At 40.3% G+C, this 16,849-nt stretch overlaps 1 protein-coding gene across 1 annotated transcript in view; it reads left to right on the forward strand.

Moving 5' to 3' along the window:
- The window catches only part of cfap46 (cilia and flagella associated protein 46), a 169,761-nt gene that overhangs the window by 105,795 nt on the left and 47,117 nt on the right, over nt 1–16,849 (forward strand). The window contains exons 39-41 of the mRNA XM_080206034.1: nt 14–149; nt 13,949–14,146; nt 16,441–16,629. Of these exons, the coding sequence (XP_080062160.1) occupies nt 14–149; nt 13,949–14,146; nt 16,441–16,629 (523 nt within the window). The remainder of the gene's footprint in view (nt 1–13; nt 150–13,948; nt 14,147–16,440; nt 16,630–16,849) is intronic.

Consider the following 16,849-nt stretch of genomic DNA (forward strand, 5'->3'; position numbering starts at 1 on the left):
TCTTTTCCTAAAGCTTGCTCGCCAAAAGCAGCAAAGAAGAGGAGTCAAAGCACCGCTTTCTGTTGGATGCATACGCTCTAATAAAGAAAGCCATCTTGATTGAAGAAGAGGCTTTTAGTGACCTGATGAGCTTGTTGCCTCTCAGAGCGGTAATGTTCAATGTCTTCATTTATCTAAAATTATATACAGAATTTAGAAACCGTCTCAACAACAGCAATGTGCTTATAACAGACACTGCATTCATTTTCTGCTTTAATAGTAAAGTCATTATTATGACTGGTACTTCATAATATGAGACGACTTTAATCTTTCCTTCTCATTTTATTCTGACACAACTGCTGCCTTTTTTCAATTGATTGTTGCACTGGCAATCCTCATAAATTGGGCTGCACAGTAACTATTTAAGGTTTTCAAATAATGAAACATTGGAATTAAATTCAAATGGCAATATATTCTCTGAGTCATGAAGGACTATGAGTGAGGCAAATGGCACTGGCCATTTTCATGCACAAGTAGTACATCAACTTCAAGAAAGGGGAGGATTAACGTTTGAACTCGAATCGTAGAATCCCTACAATGCAGAAAGAGACCATTTGGCCCATCGAGCCTGCACCGACAACAATCCCAGCCAGGCCATAAACCCATAATCCCACATGTTTACCCTGCTAGTCTCGCTGACACTAAGGGGCAATTAAGCATGGCCAGTCAGTCTAACCCACACATCTTTTGGACTGTGGGAAGAAAATGCAGCAACTAGAGGAAACCCATACAAACATGGGGAGAATGTGCAAATGCCACGTAGACCGTGACCCAAGCTGGGAATCAAACCCAGGACCCTGGCACTCTGAGGCGGTTGTGCTAACCGCTGTGCTGCCCATATACAGAAACTGCAGTCCAAGTTACACTGCTCTGTTGTTAGTTTCACGAAAATGGCATCCTTTTGTTTGCATCAGATGGTAATTTTGCTTAAAGAAAAGAGTTAACAAAGTGATCGTTGGTCCTGTTGAAAGTGAGTCTGGAGAACTGATCATGGAAAACAAAGAGAAGGGAGCTGAATTGAACAGACATTTTGCATTAGTGTTCATTATAAAGATAACAGCCCTGAAGCAGCTATAAATCAGGAAGGGACACAGGAAAATAGCATGGTGGTAGTAAAAGGAACAGTAATAAAACTGTTAAAGCTGTGGGCTGTTAAGAGGCTGGGTGCTGATGGACATCCTTCTAAAGTCTTAAGAGAAGTGGCTGATGAGGGTAGTTGATGCATTGGTTTTAATTTTCCAGATTGCCTAGATTTGAGAATGATCCCGACAAATTTGAAGATAGCAAATGTAACTCCATTATTCTAAATGGAGGAAGACGGAAACCAGGATACCACCGTTAACTTAATTTCAATCGGAGGAAAAATGTTAGATGCTATTATTAAAAATATTATAGCAGAGCACTTGGCTAAGTCTAAATCTGAGCCAACATGATTTTGTGAAGGGAAATCATGTTTAACCAACTTATTGAAGCTCTTTGAGGATGTAATTTGCTGTGAATAAAGGGTGACTGGTAGATGTACTATACTTAGGTTTCTAGAAGGCATTTGCTAAAGTACCATGTCAAAGTTTATTGCAGAAAATAGAAGTTCCTGGTATAGGGGGTAACATATTGGCATGGATAGAAGATTGGTTGGTAAACAAAAGTAGAGGGTAGACATAAATGAGACTTTTTCAGGCTGGCAAAATGTATTGAGTGTTATGTCACAGGGATCAGTGCTAGAACCATAACTGTTTACAATTTATATAAATATCGGTTGAATGGATAAATGCCAAATTTGCTGCCAACACAAAGATAGATAAGCAAGTAAGTTGTGAAGAGGACATGAGGCTACAAAAAATATATAGATTGGTTAAATGAATGGGCAAAGATCTGGCAAATGGAGTATAATGTGGGAAAATGTTGAATGTCCATTTAAGCAGGAAGAATAAAAATAGAAGCAAATTATCTAAATAGTGAAAGATTGCAGAGCTCTTAGGTACAGAGAGATTTCTCTTCCCATGTGCATGAAAAGACAGTAGCATACAAAAAAGACTAGCATACAGGTACAACAAATAATTTGGGAAGCTAATCGAGTGTTATCATTTAATGTGGAGAGAATTGAATACAAAAGTAAGGAGGTTATGCTACAGTTGTACAAGGAACTAGTAAGACCATATTTGGAATACTGTATACAATATTAGTTAACCTCATTTAAGAAAGCATGTAAATCCATTGGAAATAGTTCAGAGCAGGTATATCAGACTAATGCCTGAAATGGGCAGGATGTCCTATCAGGAAAGGCTGGACAGACTGAGCTTGATTCAGAGTTTAGAAGAGTGAAAGGTGACTTGATTAGAACTTATAAATCCTGAAGAGTCTTGACAGGGTGGATACAGAGAGGATGTTCCCTGTTGAGGGAGAATCTAGAACTAAAATAAGTTTAAAAATAAGGGGTCACCCATTTAAAATAGTTGAAGTGAAAATTATTCTCTCAGAGGGGCACGAGTCTTTGGAACTCTCTTCCAGAAAAATTGGTGAAAGCAGAGTTTAAAGTTTATTAGTGTCACAAGTAGGCCTACATTAGCACTGCAAATACGTTGCTGTGAAAATCCTTTGAATATTTTAAGGCAGAGATTGATAGATTCTTGGCAAGCAAGTGGGTAACAAGTCATGGGGGTAGGTGGGATGCAGATTTGAGATGACTATTAGATTAGCCATGATCTTCTTAAATGCCAGAGCAGACTCGAAGGGCTGAATGGTCTACTCCTCCTCATTTGGATGTTCGTATGCCTCACTTTTCAAATGCATTGAATTGTTTGAAGTTGGAATATTTGTGTGCTAGATATGAATGAAACTTGGCACAGAAAGTTGAGTCTTGTAATTTCAAGTCTAAGGATCTTCTACAATTACATGACGTGTTAATTACTTCTAATTAACCTCTCTAGAATGAAAATTATCTGTATGAATATGGATTCTTATTACAGCTATTAATTGTTGTTGGAGATTCTGAAAAAGATCACTTGTTTTTACTTTTCATTTCTGTCTTTTTCTGTCTCTTAATCTTTTTTTTCTTTTCCTCCTATTTTTATTTTGTAACTCATTTGACAATGAATTTACCCACTGTAATTTACAATTCCTGTCAGTGCTTGCACTGTTAATTGCACAATCATAACATAAGAAATAGGAGCAGGAGTAGGCCATCTAGCCCTTCGACCCTGCCTCGCCATTCAATAAGATCATGGCTGATCTGAAGTGGATCAGTTCCACTTTTCCGCTTTCTCCCCATAACCATTAATTCTCTTGTCTATCAGAAACCTATCTACCCGTGACTTAAATATATTTAGCGAGGTGGCCTCCACCACTTCAACGGGCAGAGAATTCCAGAGATCCCCCACCCCTTGAGTGAAGAAGTTCCTCCTCAACTCCAATCTAAACTGCACCCCCCCCCCCCCCCTTATTTTGAGGCTGTGCCCTCTAGTCCTCCTATCCTTTCTAAGCGGGAAGAATCTCTCTACCTCTAACCTATCTATCCCCTTCATTATCTTATATGTCTCTACAAGATCCCCCCTCAGCCTTCTAAACTCCAATGAGTACAGACCCATGCAGAACCATTCAGCGTTCTGAATGGTTAAAGAGATGCCGCTTTGCTCGCCTTGCTCACTCAGGCCCCAGATCCCCTGTTTCCTTAATTGTATTACCGGTTTACATTTTCAGCCACTTGCCATGGAAAAGCTATAAAAACCTAAACAGCCAAGGATATTCTAACTAACAGCAGATGTCATTAGATGTCCTGATTTGCTAATACAACAAAACCTGGGCAACTGCGACTTTGTTTTTATCTGAAAATCCCTTGGGTTGGAATGGCTGAGCACTGACATTTCTGATTTATGAATGTCTAAGACATTCATGGTCAGGCTTTGCCCTGCAAGGGCCCATATGCATTGGTAATACTGGTTAAATCATATAAGAGCGCCTGAATTCGTGGGGTCTCACTTGCTTCTAATCAAATGCATTCAGAAAAATTGGTACTGCTTTTATAATGCTAGCTTCCCTAGCTGGGACGCATGTGATAATCTAATGTAAGGCAAATCTTGAAGCCAAATAGTTTTGTGTAGAAGAGAAAATCCGATTTAGCCCTGTTGAATGATACCAAGAGCAGGATCTTCCTGCCTCGGCTGTGGCAGATTTCCCAAGGCGGTTGTGGCCGTCCCTTCAAATTTCTGTTGTCTTTGGAAGATCTGGCAGAGGAAGGGGCTGGAAAATCTCACCCCAGGAACTTATTCAGATGTCTTTGCATCAAATGACACTAGTGTGGACTAGTATTTCCAACTCACATTGAATTATCATCAAGAAATAAATTGCCCTTGGGTCTACACTCTTAATGTTTTGCCTTTGTGCCTGTTCTTCCAGAACATAGGATTGCTAAAGTGACACCATGGCATTCCAGCCACATTTTCCAAAGCCTAATTGCGCATGGTTTGAGTTTGTTTCTCGCAGCACGGTAGCACAGTGGTGCGGATGGCACGGTAGCACAGTGGGCCAGGCGGCGCGGTAACACAGTGATTAGCACTGCTGCTTCACAGCTCCAGAGACCTGGGTTTGATTCCTGGCTTGGGTCACTGTCTGTGTGGAGTTTGCACGTTCTCCTTGTGTTCTGCTTGGATTTCCTCCGGGTGCTCCAGTTTCCTCCCACAGTCCAAAGATGTGCGGGATAGGTTGATTGGCCATGCTAAAATTGCCCTTAGTGCGTAGGTTAGAGGGATTAGTGGGTAAATATGTAGGAATATGGGGGTAGGTCCTGGGTGGGATTGTGCCAGTGCAGACTAGATGGGCCAAATGGCCTCTTTCTGTACTGTAGAAGTCATTCTATAACTTGCTCTGATTAGCACAAATTGGTTTGCCTGATCAAATAAGTGCCACTCCTGTTTATGGGCATGCCAAGTTAGTGTTGCTTGTTTGTTGTACAACTGATTTATCAACTGATTGCTAACTCAGAGCTGCCCCGAGCACTCAGTTTTAATCTGTTACAGACTGAAAATGGGTTATGCTCGAAAACTATTTCATCAATATAAATTCTACCACTTCACTCTTGGCCAATACAATCTATTTGACCTTTACATTCCCTACATTGATTTCAGTGGATCTGCCAAGATGATTTCTATGAATCGACATGTACTGCTTTTATAATGCTCACTTGCCTAGCTGGGAAGCCTGGGATAATCTAATGTAAGGCAAATCTTGAACCCAAATAGTTTGTGTAGAAGAGAATCTCTTAAAATGACTAACCTTAGATTTTTATTACAGGTCAGGCTGGTGTAACTGTTGATAAATTAGTTCTGCACAATTGCTGATCCTCTTTACAAGTTAGCTTCTAATATGGCAACCAGCTATGTGAAATGTTCAACTGTGAGGCCTCGTCAAAATATCAGAATAAATGGATTTTACTATTTATAACACTTAGCAACTGTTTATAATACTTAGCAGTTCCTTGTCACCAAGCAGTCCGCCGTGCAAGAATCTCTAATCTTGATAACTCCAACGTTAATGCGATGGCCTTCACTTAAACCAGAGAAGCATTTCCCTGTAAAAATGATAAATAAGGAGTGAGAAGAGATGTAAAGTATTTAAGGGGCAAGGAGAAGAAAATTTACTTTGTATTGCATTCCTATGTTTGCTTAATACAAGCTTACCAATCTCCCACAGGAGAGGCTAACAAAATGGAGGTTTGGTTTATTTGAAGATATATTACAGGATTGCTCAGCAGACAAAATAACTATAAAGATTCAACAGCTATTGTTAATAGGACAGTACAGCTGCAGTCCCTCCATACCACAAGCTGCTAGCTAACTGAATGCTCCTGTGAACAATGTCTGCTGGTCACATAGTTCACCTTCTGACCATTTACTCCTTAACATATTCTCTCTTGAAGTGACCCCTGTATTCTTTCCAAGATAAAGTTACCCACATTAAGGGGGCGACTCTCCCAGAAGTGCTGAATTGATGGGAAAGTTGTTCTATATCACAACTGATTTTTCAATGCAACTTCATACCTGAATCTCCACATTCTGTGCAATGCAGAGGTCACAATCGTGAATATCGTTAAAAACCCAGGGCCTATTTGTGCCAGAGTCTGACAGTTCTGGAACTCTGCGTATACGCAGTCGTCCCAATCTGACAGTCTCTCCTTTTGTTGGCCGGCTCAATCGCTGGCCAGCCCAGAACCCCCGCACTGCTGCCCCTCCAGCCCTGACCCATGGCCTGAACACGGCACCCAGAACAATTCCCAGGTCAGCCCTGACCTCCACCCAATCCTGGAGTGCCTTGATGTACAGCCCACTCCCCCCCTCCCCTCCCCCACACCCACCAGCAGTGGCAATTCCCCCCTCATCCCAGCAGGCACTACCCCCCCCCCCCAGCAGACCAGCACCCCAATCGCCATTTTCCCTCCAGCCCAGACCAATCCCAATGCAAACTGGCAGCAGGAATGCCCACTCCCACCAATCACCCCGAGCACCGCCCACAATAGGGCCCACTCTGTTGGAACTGCCCGATGCCTGATGGACAGTGCCAAGGTGCCTGCGGCATGGGCACTTTGCCCCTTGGGCAGTGCTGGGGGCACAGGCTGGTACTTCCAGGGGGCCCCAATTCCCCCCCTTCATTCTGGTGGGGTCTCCCTCTAGTTCTCCGAATGTGGGGAGGTATACTCGCTGGAGTGAAGTACTTCTGATGGGGTGGGAGATACTATCAGGCAGGCAAGTTCCGTGTCAGGCCTGATAATCACATTTAGGATGCATTTAAAATATATGTAAAATATATTCAAATGATTTACCTCCCTTCCTGTTGGTTTTCTGTGCGTTACTGGTGGCACCATTTCCTTTTGGTTGGGAGATGCGTGCGGGTCGTAAACACTCGCGGGGAACCTGCGAAATGGCCAACACGTGCATCTCCCAACCCAACCTGCCAGAAAAGTTGCACGTGGCATTGGGAAAATCGGGTCCTTAGAGCAAAAATACACATATTCTGGAGTGTTTGTGAAAAATATTTGCACAAAAAATTCACTGTTTGAGTTTATGGATTTAAAAATTCAAAGGTTTAAGTGCCTGTATAACAGAGTGGTTTATTCTGTTGTACTAATATACTGATTAATATATTGGTCTCCATAATGCATTCAACATTAGTTCTGTATACAGATAGTAGAACCCTGAGCTGGCATCCGGTATGTTTTGAGAAGTTAAAAGGATGTTCATTGGTAACCACAATGAGACCACTTCCTCACCAATTTGGCTCAAATTTTCCCTTGGCTGTTCAAGGGCCCATGATCCCTGGGTGCCACAGACATCATTTCTGCTTGCAGTATCCAAAATATTCTTCCCTATCCCAATCAGTTTATTGATGGTGCCCACATGTGCCTCTCTAGTAGAATGACTCAGTTCTGAATTATCTGTGTCATGCCTTGGTCTGCACTCACTTGAGTGTTCTGAATCTCCTGTCCCTTACCCAGAATTCTTTTAAGCTGCAGGCTTAAGCTCTGGACCAGCTGGCCAACAGTTACTAAATCATTAGAATTGACTATTGAAATCCCAGTATTGGGTGCTATAGCAGCATCATCTATCTGGCCAGGCCTTGACCAGTTTTCACTTCCAGGGACTGGCAGCACACCTATTGACTGCGTCCTTCCGTTAGATTAGGTATGCCTCAGTCACTAACTGATCCTTCAAGGGCAGATGTAATCCCAGAATCTAAGTCAAACACCATTTGGGAAGGGCTATATCTGTAATGTTTAGGACTACGTGTACCAGTTCACGGTGTACATTATCGTCACATTGATTAATATGAGACCATTTTCTGGTCCTGGCCTCATGGGCCAAAGAAAGTTGGTCAGTTGGCACAGATGGTAATGAGGCATTGACTGCTGTTCAGATTGTTTGCATTTCCTGGTATGGGAGTCAAGTGCTGTTGTTGTAGGTGGTGTTGGTAACATCTTTTTCTTCAGGATGTCGTTCCCACATCCACCTATTATCTCAGTTTGCCCAAGTTAGTAAGTTTACATTATTCTTAGAGCTAAATTTATTCCACCCAGAAGTATTGCAATGGGAGTTCATAATCTGGGCATTTGCTGTTAAGTACTTAATGTAAATATATCTCTCCTTTTCACAAATAAATTCAAACTCATCTTTTCAATTTGTGTATTTGAAGCAAAAGGTGTTTAAGCTTGAAAACAACTCAGGCAGATATCCTATTCAACTCCCCCCTCATCCAGTTTTCTCTGTCAAATCTCTGATGTCCCAGCAATAGCAGACCTAGACTTGCTCTCCTACTGGTGCATTTAGCACTTCTTGTGATGTGTTGCATTCTGCGTTGGTCGAAGTGTATCAGGGCCACTTCAGTGGTCGTGATGTTGTTTTGCCACTCATCGCTGCCACAGTCAGAATCGTCAGTCCCTCAAGGATTAATATGGTAATTAATATTCTGTTAATTAACCATCCCAGTCGTCAGTGGTCGATCGATGCTAGTTCTGTAAAACAAGATCAATCAGTGAAATGTTTTAGTTGTGATGAGTGTTTCCAGCCCTTTGATGTCCATTTAAGAGCAGGCGTCACTGGTCATAATTACCTCATACAGACCCACTCATTTGGGTGCGAATCCTGGTTTGTCAGGCACAACTTCAGCCATTACTTTTTCCCCAATTCCGGGTACCATAGCTTGTTCCGTTGTGACATCTCCCTCTATGTTGCCTGTAATCTGCTGATCTCTAATTTTCCATCTTAATTCATGCAGTTAGCACAGTTTCCTTGCAAATTACTTCACTCTCTTCTAATGGTCCTATCTCTTTTCCACCTATTAATCCATCTCCCAGCAATCTCATAGCTCTCCTGGTCATAAACTTATCCTGTTATCCTGCTAGCTATTGCTTTAAGTCCCGTTAAGGTATTAGGTAGTAAATCTGTCCAACCTTACTCTGTATACTGAATGGCCTTAGCTAGTGTTTTCTTTAATGTTCAATTTATTCTTTTGACCATATGTGAACTTGTGGATGGTATAGAATGTGAAATTTTTGTTGCATCCCAAACCATTACATATTTCCTTGAGTACTTGCCCAGTGAAATATGTGCCTTGATTCAAATTTATTTACGATGTGTTAGGGACCAGATCAGAAACTCCAAGTTTCTGAAGTTAGACTAGATCCCAACTATTTTTGATTTTGGCAATATCAGATCCCAGACTTCAATCTCCAGAGAGAGAGAGAAGAACTGCTGCTCCTTGCCAATCCAAACTGAAACTGCCTGCTTTTTCCCTCTAAGTCTAGATCATCCCATTATGTGCTCCTAATTCTACCCCTACTCTGAAACCTCAGAGGATATCCTAGAAAGTACAAAACTTCATTAACTCAGATTAAAACAAACCCCCCAATAACTAGGAGCAATTATTCTTCTGCATTCTCAGCAGGTGGGCTGCCTGGAACAGACAAGGCAACACCGTTTAAACAGAATTGAATCTTATCATTTCTTTCCTAAGAAAAATGACACAAGTACATCTCTTAAAGGTACCATATTGTCACACATGGGAAGCCCTACCGGAAAATCACATCCTCCAAAATTATTTGAATCATAGTGTTGGCTGAACAATCACGTCTGGGAAAGGTTTCTACCATTTTTCCATTGTTCCTTTACCTGAATCCATTTTGTGATCAATTCTTATTGATCCTTACCTTCAAATTGTTTCAACCAAAAATGCCCTCTAAAAATTCTCTCTCATGATTATCTTAAGATTCTCTTAAAATTATTTTCTCTACTATCTTGATTTTTCAAAACTAATTTTACTTATAACTTAAACCATATTAGCCATTTCATGTCAAAGGTGTCTCTGACTCCAGATCTTAGCTTATATCCTCCTGTTCAGTTCTAATGTGTCAGATGATGACAAGATTATCAAATTCAGTTTGCTTAAAGATGTGTAAATTGTGTCCCTTTCCCCAAACTTTATTGCCTATTTGCCAGACCATTTTACATCTGCGTTAGTGACTGACGCATCTTATTCTGTTTGGAGAGACTTTGTAGTCCAATGAAGCATTTTCATCATTTCTTTAAAACAGAAATCAAACATCCTTAATTGATTCTGAACATTAACACGTTTTGCTTTCTTGTTCATCTTCGATTACATCATTTCAGTAGTAACTTGCTGAATTAAATTGCAGGTTTTATATCTTTGAGTTATCCCAAACTCAAATAACAGGACTGACAGATTTCTATTAATATTTATTTCATCTCTTCTTCCAAAGAAATTTCGTATATCTATAGAAACCACCTAGACTATATGTATTCTTACAATCTCTTTAAATGTCAATTATTTTCTCCAATTGTTTTAGAATACTTAATCAAACGAATTAAAATTAATCCATCCATTCTGATTTCTTGTACGAAGGCTTGGCAGGGTTGTAAGAGGTGAATGGATACTCATTGGTCAATCAGATTTCTCACAGCAAGCAGTTGTTTCTGGGATTAACATCCTAAAATGGAGCAAAATGGATTAGTTCATCCGAACATAACTAACAGTTCAGAAACTTAGTTCCCAATACTGCAAAAATATAAATACATCTTCAGATGTTAACAATCAAGAGTTAATTCTCTACAACCTTGCAAAGGGGTGGATATTACTTTGTTGCTGCAAGTTTAATCAAACAAGAACACAGTCCGGGATTCATTTTTATTTAACAATCTCTCCTTCTGAACTTTGTCGTCTGTATCCAACCTCAAGATTTTCCTTCTTCATTGTGCCAATTGTGTCAGGAATAACTCTTTGAACCTGATAATCAAAATGAATGTCAGTGCTTATTCTTAATCAATTTTTAAACTTTCAATTATCCTGTAATTAAAACTCAGTGTAAGGTTAATTCCCCAGAAAGATACGCCCAAAACAAACTGTAAGACAAACCTGTTAACATCCACATAAACAAACGAAACACACAGATTCTCATAGCCCATAAATTTCAAACAGTTAATTCTCAGCATTCACTCTCAGCTCTATCTTCTTCAAGAGACAGAACATTACAAACTCACAATCCCTTGATTAAAATTAAAATAAACAAGTTCCTCCATTCTCCTCCGTTACAACTTTTTCCAATGCCCAATTTTATAGACATCACCTATTTTTTGCTGATTTTAAAATCTCAATTCTCACCCAAATACCCAAAATCATGTATCATGTAACTTAGGCACATACATTACTATAGAATCATAAGTTTCCAGGTGATTTCACCTGTCTGCTGAAATGATTAACTTTTCTACAGCAGCTAAAGAGATGGAGAAAAGTCAGCATGCGATTGTGTCTTTTAACACAATTTTAAAAATATCTCTTGTTCTATCTTTCTACAATTTTGCTCAAATTTAATCTCATTTGTGTATCCCTTTTCTTCTTTAAACCAATTTTCAATTTCTGATACTTGCTACTTAACCAAATTTGAAAGAAATACTTGGTGAAACTTGTTAATCTCAGCGATTTTATTAACTCAGCTACTTTGTGAATTTTAAATTGGACTGTTGTCAGATTGCAGTTGTTACCTCTATGTTTTGAGAATAAATTGGTCTTTCAAACTTTTCTTCTGAGCAGAACCTTACAGCTCTTTTAAATTAGATGAAGTTTAATTTCCTATCCAAATGAATTCAAAAATGTTTCGCCATCAGAACTAAATAAACTCTTAATAGTCTTTCTCGAAATGGAACATTGAAGCAAACAAAACATGAAACTCATTTGCTTCATTTAACTTTAACTGTTGTTAAATCACTGGGTTAAGGGGGACTACACGACTGAATGGTTATAAGATCCAGAGAGACTTCACAAGTTGACTCAAAGCTTGTTCTGTTTCTGATCTTGAGGTTAGAACGAGGAAAGCTTTGCTCCTTGTAATCACCTATAGAGCTGGACTTTTCCTTATCAACTTGCATACAGTCCAAAATGGCTTTCAATTGAGGTTTGCAAAATGATTTTTCACAAAGAGAATTGTTTGACACAAGCTTGTATTTTATTTATAGCTTGACCAATGTAATTTTTTCATTTTAGTGATCAATTTCCTGTACACGGCCATTCTCTGCACTCACTTATCATTCGCAACCATTCTCTCTGAACCGATATTGTTTACAAACTTATTTTGACCTTTCCGGCAGCGATGGATCTGGCCTGATCTGCGCAGATTGAATTACTGTCAGCATGTTAACAGTAGCCTGCCTTCGCAGCTCTGCCTCCTCTCACGGCACCACCTGTCTATCCTGGCCTGGTCTGAGCTCTCCTTTATTCATCCTTTTTGTCCCGTTAGCAGATTACTCTTATGATTTTGTATATCTGTTTTATTTGGTAGATGTGATACCCTGTTTTCAGGTGGGCTTGCTGCACTAAAGATGGTGATAGACATATATACTAACCCCTTTCCTGACCCAATCAAACTGGCTGAAAACTGGCATCCGAAACCCTACAGGCATCATGAGGATGTCAAAATGGATCATCTGCTCAGCACGTCAGGCCAAAAGTGGTTGCAAATGCTTGAGCCTCTGACGATATCTCAATTTCACTTAAGCTGTTGTCTTGGTTACCAAGCTATTTCTGTGGAGGGGCAGCACCATGGCACAGTGGTTAGCACTGCTGCCTCACAGCCTGAGGGACCTGGGTTCAATTCCAGTTTTGGGTGACTGTGTGGAGTCTGCACACTCTCCCCGTGTCTACGTGGGTTTCCTCTCGCAATCCAAAAATGTGTGGGTTAGGTTGATTGGCTATAATAAATTGTTCTTTTGTGTCCGGGATGTGTAGGTTAGAGGGATTAGTGGGGTACATGTGTGGGATTGTGGGATAGGACCTGGGTTGGGATAGTTGTTGCGGCAGACTCAATGGGCCGAATGGCCTCCTGGACTGTAGGGCTTCCATGATTTCTATGAAAGCTCTGTGATTCCCAGGGGGAAAGTGGGTGGGGGGAAAGTAGGAACCCTTCAGGGCTTTGGCCTCAGCAAGGGGCCCATCCATCACAGGGAAGATCCCAGAAGATTCCTCAATCAGCCCGCAAATTTGGCATTTAAAATGCAAATTGTTTTCCTGTCATTGCCAGGGCTAGCCTTGTTACTTTCCACACCTCCTCCAGAAAGGCTAGCTGGAAGCAAGAATTCATCGGTGCACTGACTGGACACTTTCCCATTTTACCTTGTCCTGGTCCAGCCTTGAAGCCTGCCTCAGCAGCACTGTGAAGATTTCTCCCATTACGGACAGTTCAACCATCCAGATGCTTTCCTTCTTTATCTCCCAACTGACAGACTAATGTTCTTGCATTTAAACTGAGCTAAAAAGGTTTTACTTCACCTCTTCCTGGATCTTTCTCCCATCCTTACTCTCCACCTGATACCTAGGTATAAGCTTAAGAAAGCACCGATACTGAGAGTTAGCATGACATAAAATCAGCAATGATGTTGAGTCTGTTCTTTAAGAGTGATAAAGCAAATCTAAAAATGAACAATGACAACTGGCCTTCATGAAGATATCTGTGTGTGTTCTTTTGGGGAAATAAAACAGCTTGGTAAGTCAAACATTCTTTCATGAATTCCTTTTTCCAGTTATTATGTTCTCTGTATATAACCCAAGAAAACTTAGGCCAGAATCTTATCACTGTTCACGCCAGTGGGATTTTTCCCATCCCGCTGCGCTGGGCGCCAAATATTCTGACCTCGCTGCAGCAGGAGCGTGGCGTGAACAGCAGGTAAGACCTTGCCCTTAGAATCCATCAATTTTATTTAAGATGTAGTAAACAGAAACAGATCTCATAAACGATCATAAATACAAGTACTACATTTTGTCATGAATGGGATTCCAATTTAAATGAATATTTAAGAAGCATTGTTCATGTGGCGTGACTGTTTTTTCTTTGAAGTACTTATCCAGTGGTTATTTTCAGATGACAAATTTAAGTTTGCCTCTAATGAGAAAGCTGGCATCGCTCAAGTTAATCTTTGTGCAATTGGCTTTGGATATGCTTCATCTGGTTATTTTGAAAGATAAAAAGGAAGCTGAGGCAGCAAGAAGGAAAGGATTGCTACAGCTAATTGTCGAGGAATTCATTAGTTCCCCACCTGATTACACACCAGTAGAAAAGGTAACTCAAAACCATTTATACCATCCTATTTCACTTTCTCTGTGGAAGTTGCCAATGTGCAGCATCAAGTTGCACACCTTGAAGACGTCACCTTGAGTCCATGTACACTCTGGAGTTGGACACCTTAGGTTCACGTGGACCAAATGAGTTTTAAATTGAGAAATAAAATAAATGCTTTATAAACACTTCAGCTAAAATTAAAACTCTAAAATCTTTGGACAACAATATGTAGTGGTGATTAAAATAATTTATTATTACAAGTATTGGCCATTGTGCCAAAAGTTAGGAGCTACATCTAGTAGTACATAAGCAATTGAAAAACTAAACCTAATTCAAAATCTTGGCTGTCTGTGACTTTGCGTTTTTAAAAACATGTTTAATGATAACATTGAAACAAATTAAATTGGACAAAGAAGTGACGGGTTGGCCCGTAACGTTCCAGCTCCAGGGAGTTATAATGGGTAGGTACCCCAAAGATGTGCCATGGAAAACCCCTATTCCAAAAGTCCTGGGGTATGGATTGCATGGCAGTTACCTGGGAAGTTTAAACCTGCACTGGGCAATTGTTTTACAATGGCAACCATATGAAAGTACAATGCAAATCGCAAACTGTTCTGACTATCTTCCAGAAAAGTTAGAAGAATTGAAACCAATTCTAACTGCTGGGTAACTTCAGTACTGACTGCTCCCTCTGATTAACCTCCAGCCCCCCAAAAGGACTCCACCATTCCTCACAGGACCTCCTAACTAACACCCTGTATACCTAACTAGATCTGCTCCCTCCCCATAATTACTCTTCCCTCCATCCCCATCCCATTGATCAGCACCCAACTCTTCTCTCCAGATCTGTCAACTCAGCCCTTTCCATTGACAACAAGACTCACCCCATGACTCATTAGGCCGTCTCTTCTGACCACTCCACTGACCCCCTGGTCACCCAGCCCAATTTCCACTTTCCAGCCCTACCCAATTACCTCACAAATGACCTCTCCCAAGTTTCTCAAAGTGGCTGGACCTTTATAGAGAACCTGCTTTGTAGCAGCAAATGCTGTTGAAAAGCAAAGATGGTTTCCTTACATCCAATTCAGCTACTCTCAACACAAGGCCTTAGGAACCTGCTGCACCACACTGCTCTTGCCAGGCCTGAGTAGGAAGATACAGCAACAAAAGAAAGGCTTAACTTCTAGGTAAGTAAGTAGGAAAGATGTGACAATCCATCTCTAATTGCCACTGCACTGATGTTACGGGCCATTATGATTGCGACGTTAGTTGTTAACGACACTTCTTAGAAAAGAAGTTTCATTTATGTGAGCATAATAATATAGAGAATATTCCAATACAGTTTATAGAAAGGGAGGAAAATATCATAAATCGAATAAAGAAATAGTTAATTGAAGGATCGGCTAAAAAGATTAGTTTTAAGAAAACTTATGAAAGTACACAGAAAAATGGTAAGCTGAGGGGTTTTATGGAGTTAGTTGCAGATTGTGGGGTTGAAGGGGCTCTGCCGTTAATTTGGGATGAAGGATGGGACAGATTGAATGAAGGTCAGAGGGAGAGAACCAAAGGGCCTGAGATGGGATATAGGACTAAGAGAGGCTCCATTTTATTTTTTGGTGGGCTGAGACCATGGATGAAACATGGCGCCAATGTAGTGGTCAGGACTCAGTGAAGGATTGGGTATGGATATAAATTCAGGCAGTATTGGTGGAAGGAGAAACATAGGCTGGAAAATTTCCCAACCCGCTCACTGCAGGAACCATAGTGGTGAGACAGAAAATTTGGCAGACTATTTAAAGGTCTGTTGGACTTGGGCAAGAATATCCGGCCTTGGGGCTCACACATCTAGAAAATCCTGCCCATAGCGTTAATATTCCAGATTAATGACATTCTGTCAGAGGATTGAAATAATTCCCCATACTTTTAATCCTTTTGTCTACAATTTGAAAATGTTGAAGTCTTCATGAAATAAAACTAAAGCCATGATGGAGCACCGAACACTTTTTGTAATGAAAAATTAGGACTGCATAAAGTAATGACTTTATTCCTGTTTTGTTTTAATAAAAATCTAATTCATTATGTAATTTATTTTGTCAAACTATTCATAAAATGCTCTTTAACATAGATGTGTAAACTCTCAACGTAGATTTGTTCCCTTTTTTATTGCTTGAAATTGCACATATATATTAATGGAATTTAAGAAACACAAGTTTTGATGTTTGGTGAATACTTTTTTGTGAACAATTATGTGTTCTACAATTTATACAATTTTGTGTAAACTGTTGTTTGTTTAGGAATGGGTGACTGTAGCCAGGTCATTGGGACAGAAAGCTCTGGCTCAGCTAGCATGTGTCCATAACCTGAGCAGTAGCTCTGAAGAAATTAGATCCAAATGTCTCTATCTGACTGGCAGGTGTCTACGGTTGCTGGCTGTGCAGAAAGACCCAATTAATCCAGGCTTCACTTGGATTCAACAAATGTTGGTAAGATTCCTTCTAATTCTGTTCTGCAAGCAATCATATGATTTCTGTCGATAGAAGTAAGAGTGATACGCTTTTCATGAAGGTTTTGTTCTTAGACAACAGATTTATTTTTATTCTCAGTATTTAGTTTGCAGGAACAATACACCCCACAATTTGTGTCTTTATGCATTAAGAAGAGCAGATACAACTGCAGACCTTTTCGGGTTGTCTAACCTTGCTT

This window comes from Carcharhinus amblyrhynchos, chromosome 17 (assembly GCF_965287045.1).
Source record: "Carcharhinus amblyrhynchos chromosome 17, sCarAmb.v2.hapA, whole genome shotgun sequence".
Classification (NCBI taxonomy): Eukaryota; Metazoa; Chordata; class Chondrichthyes; order Carcharhiniformes; family Carcharhinidae; genus Carcharhinus; species Carcharhinus amblyrhynchos.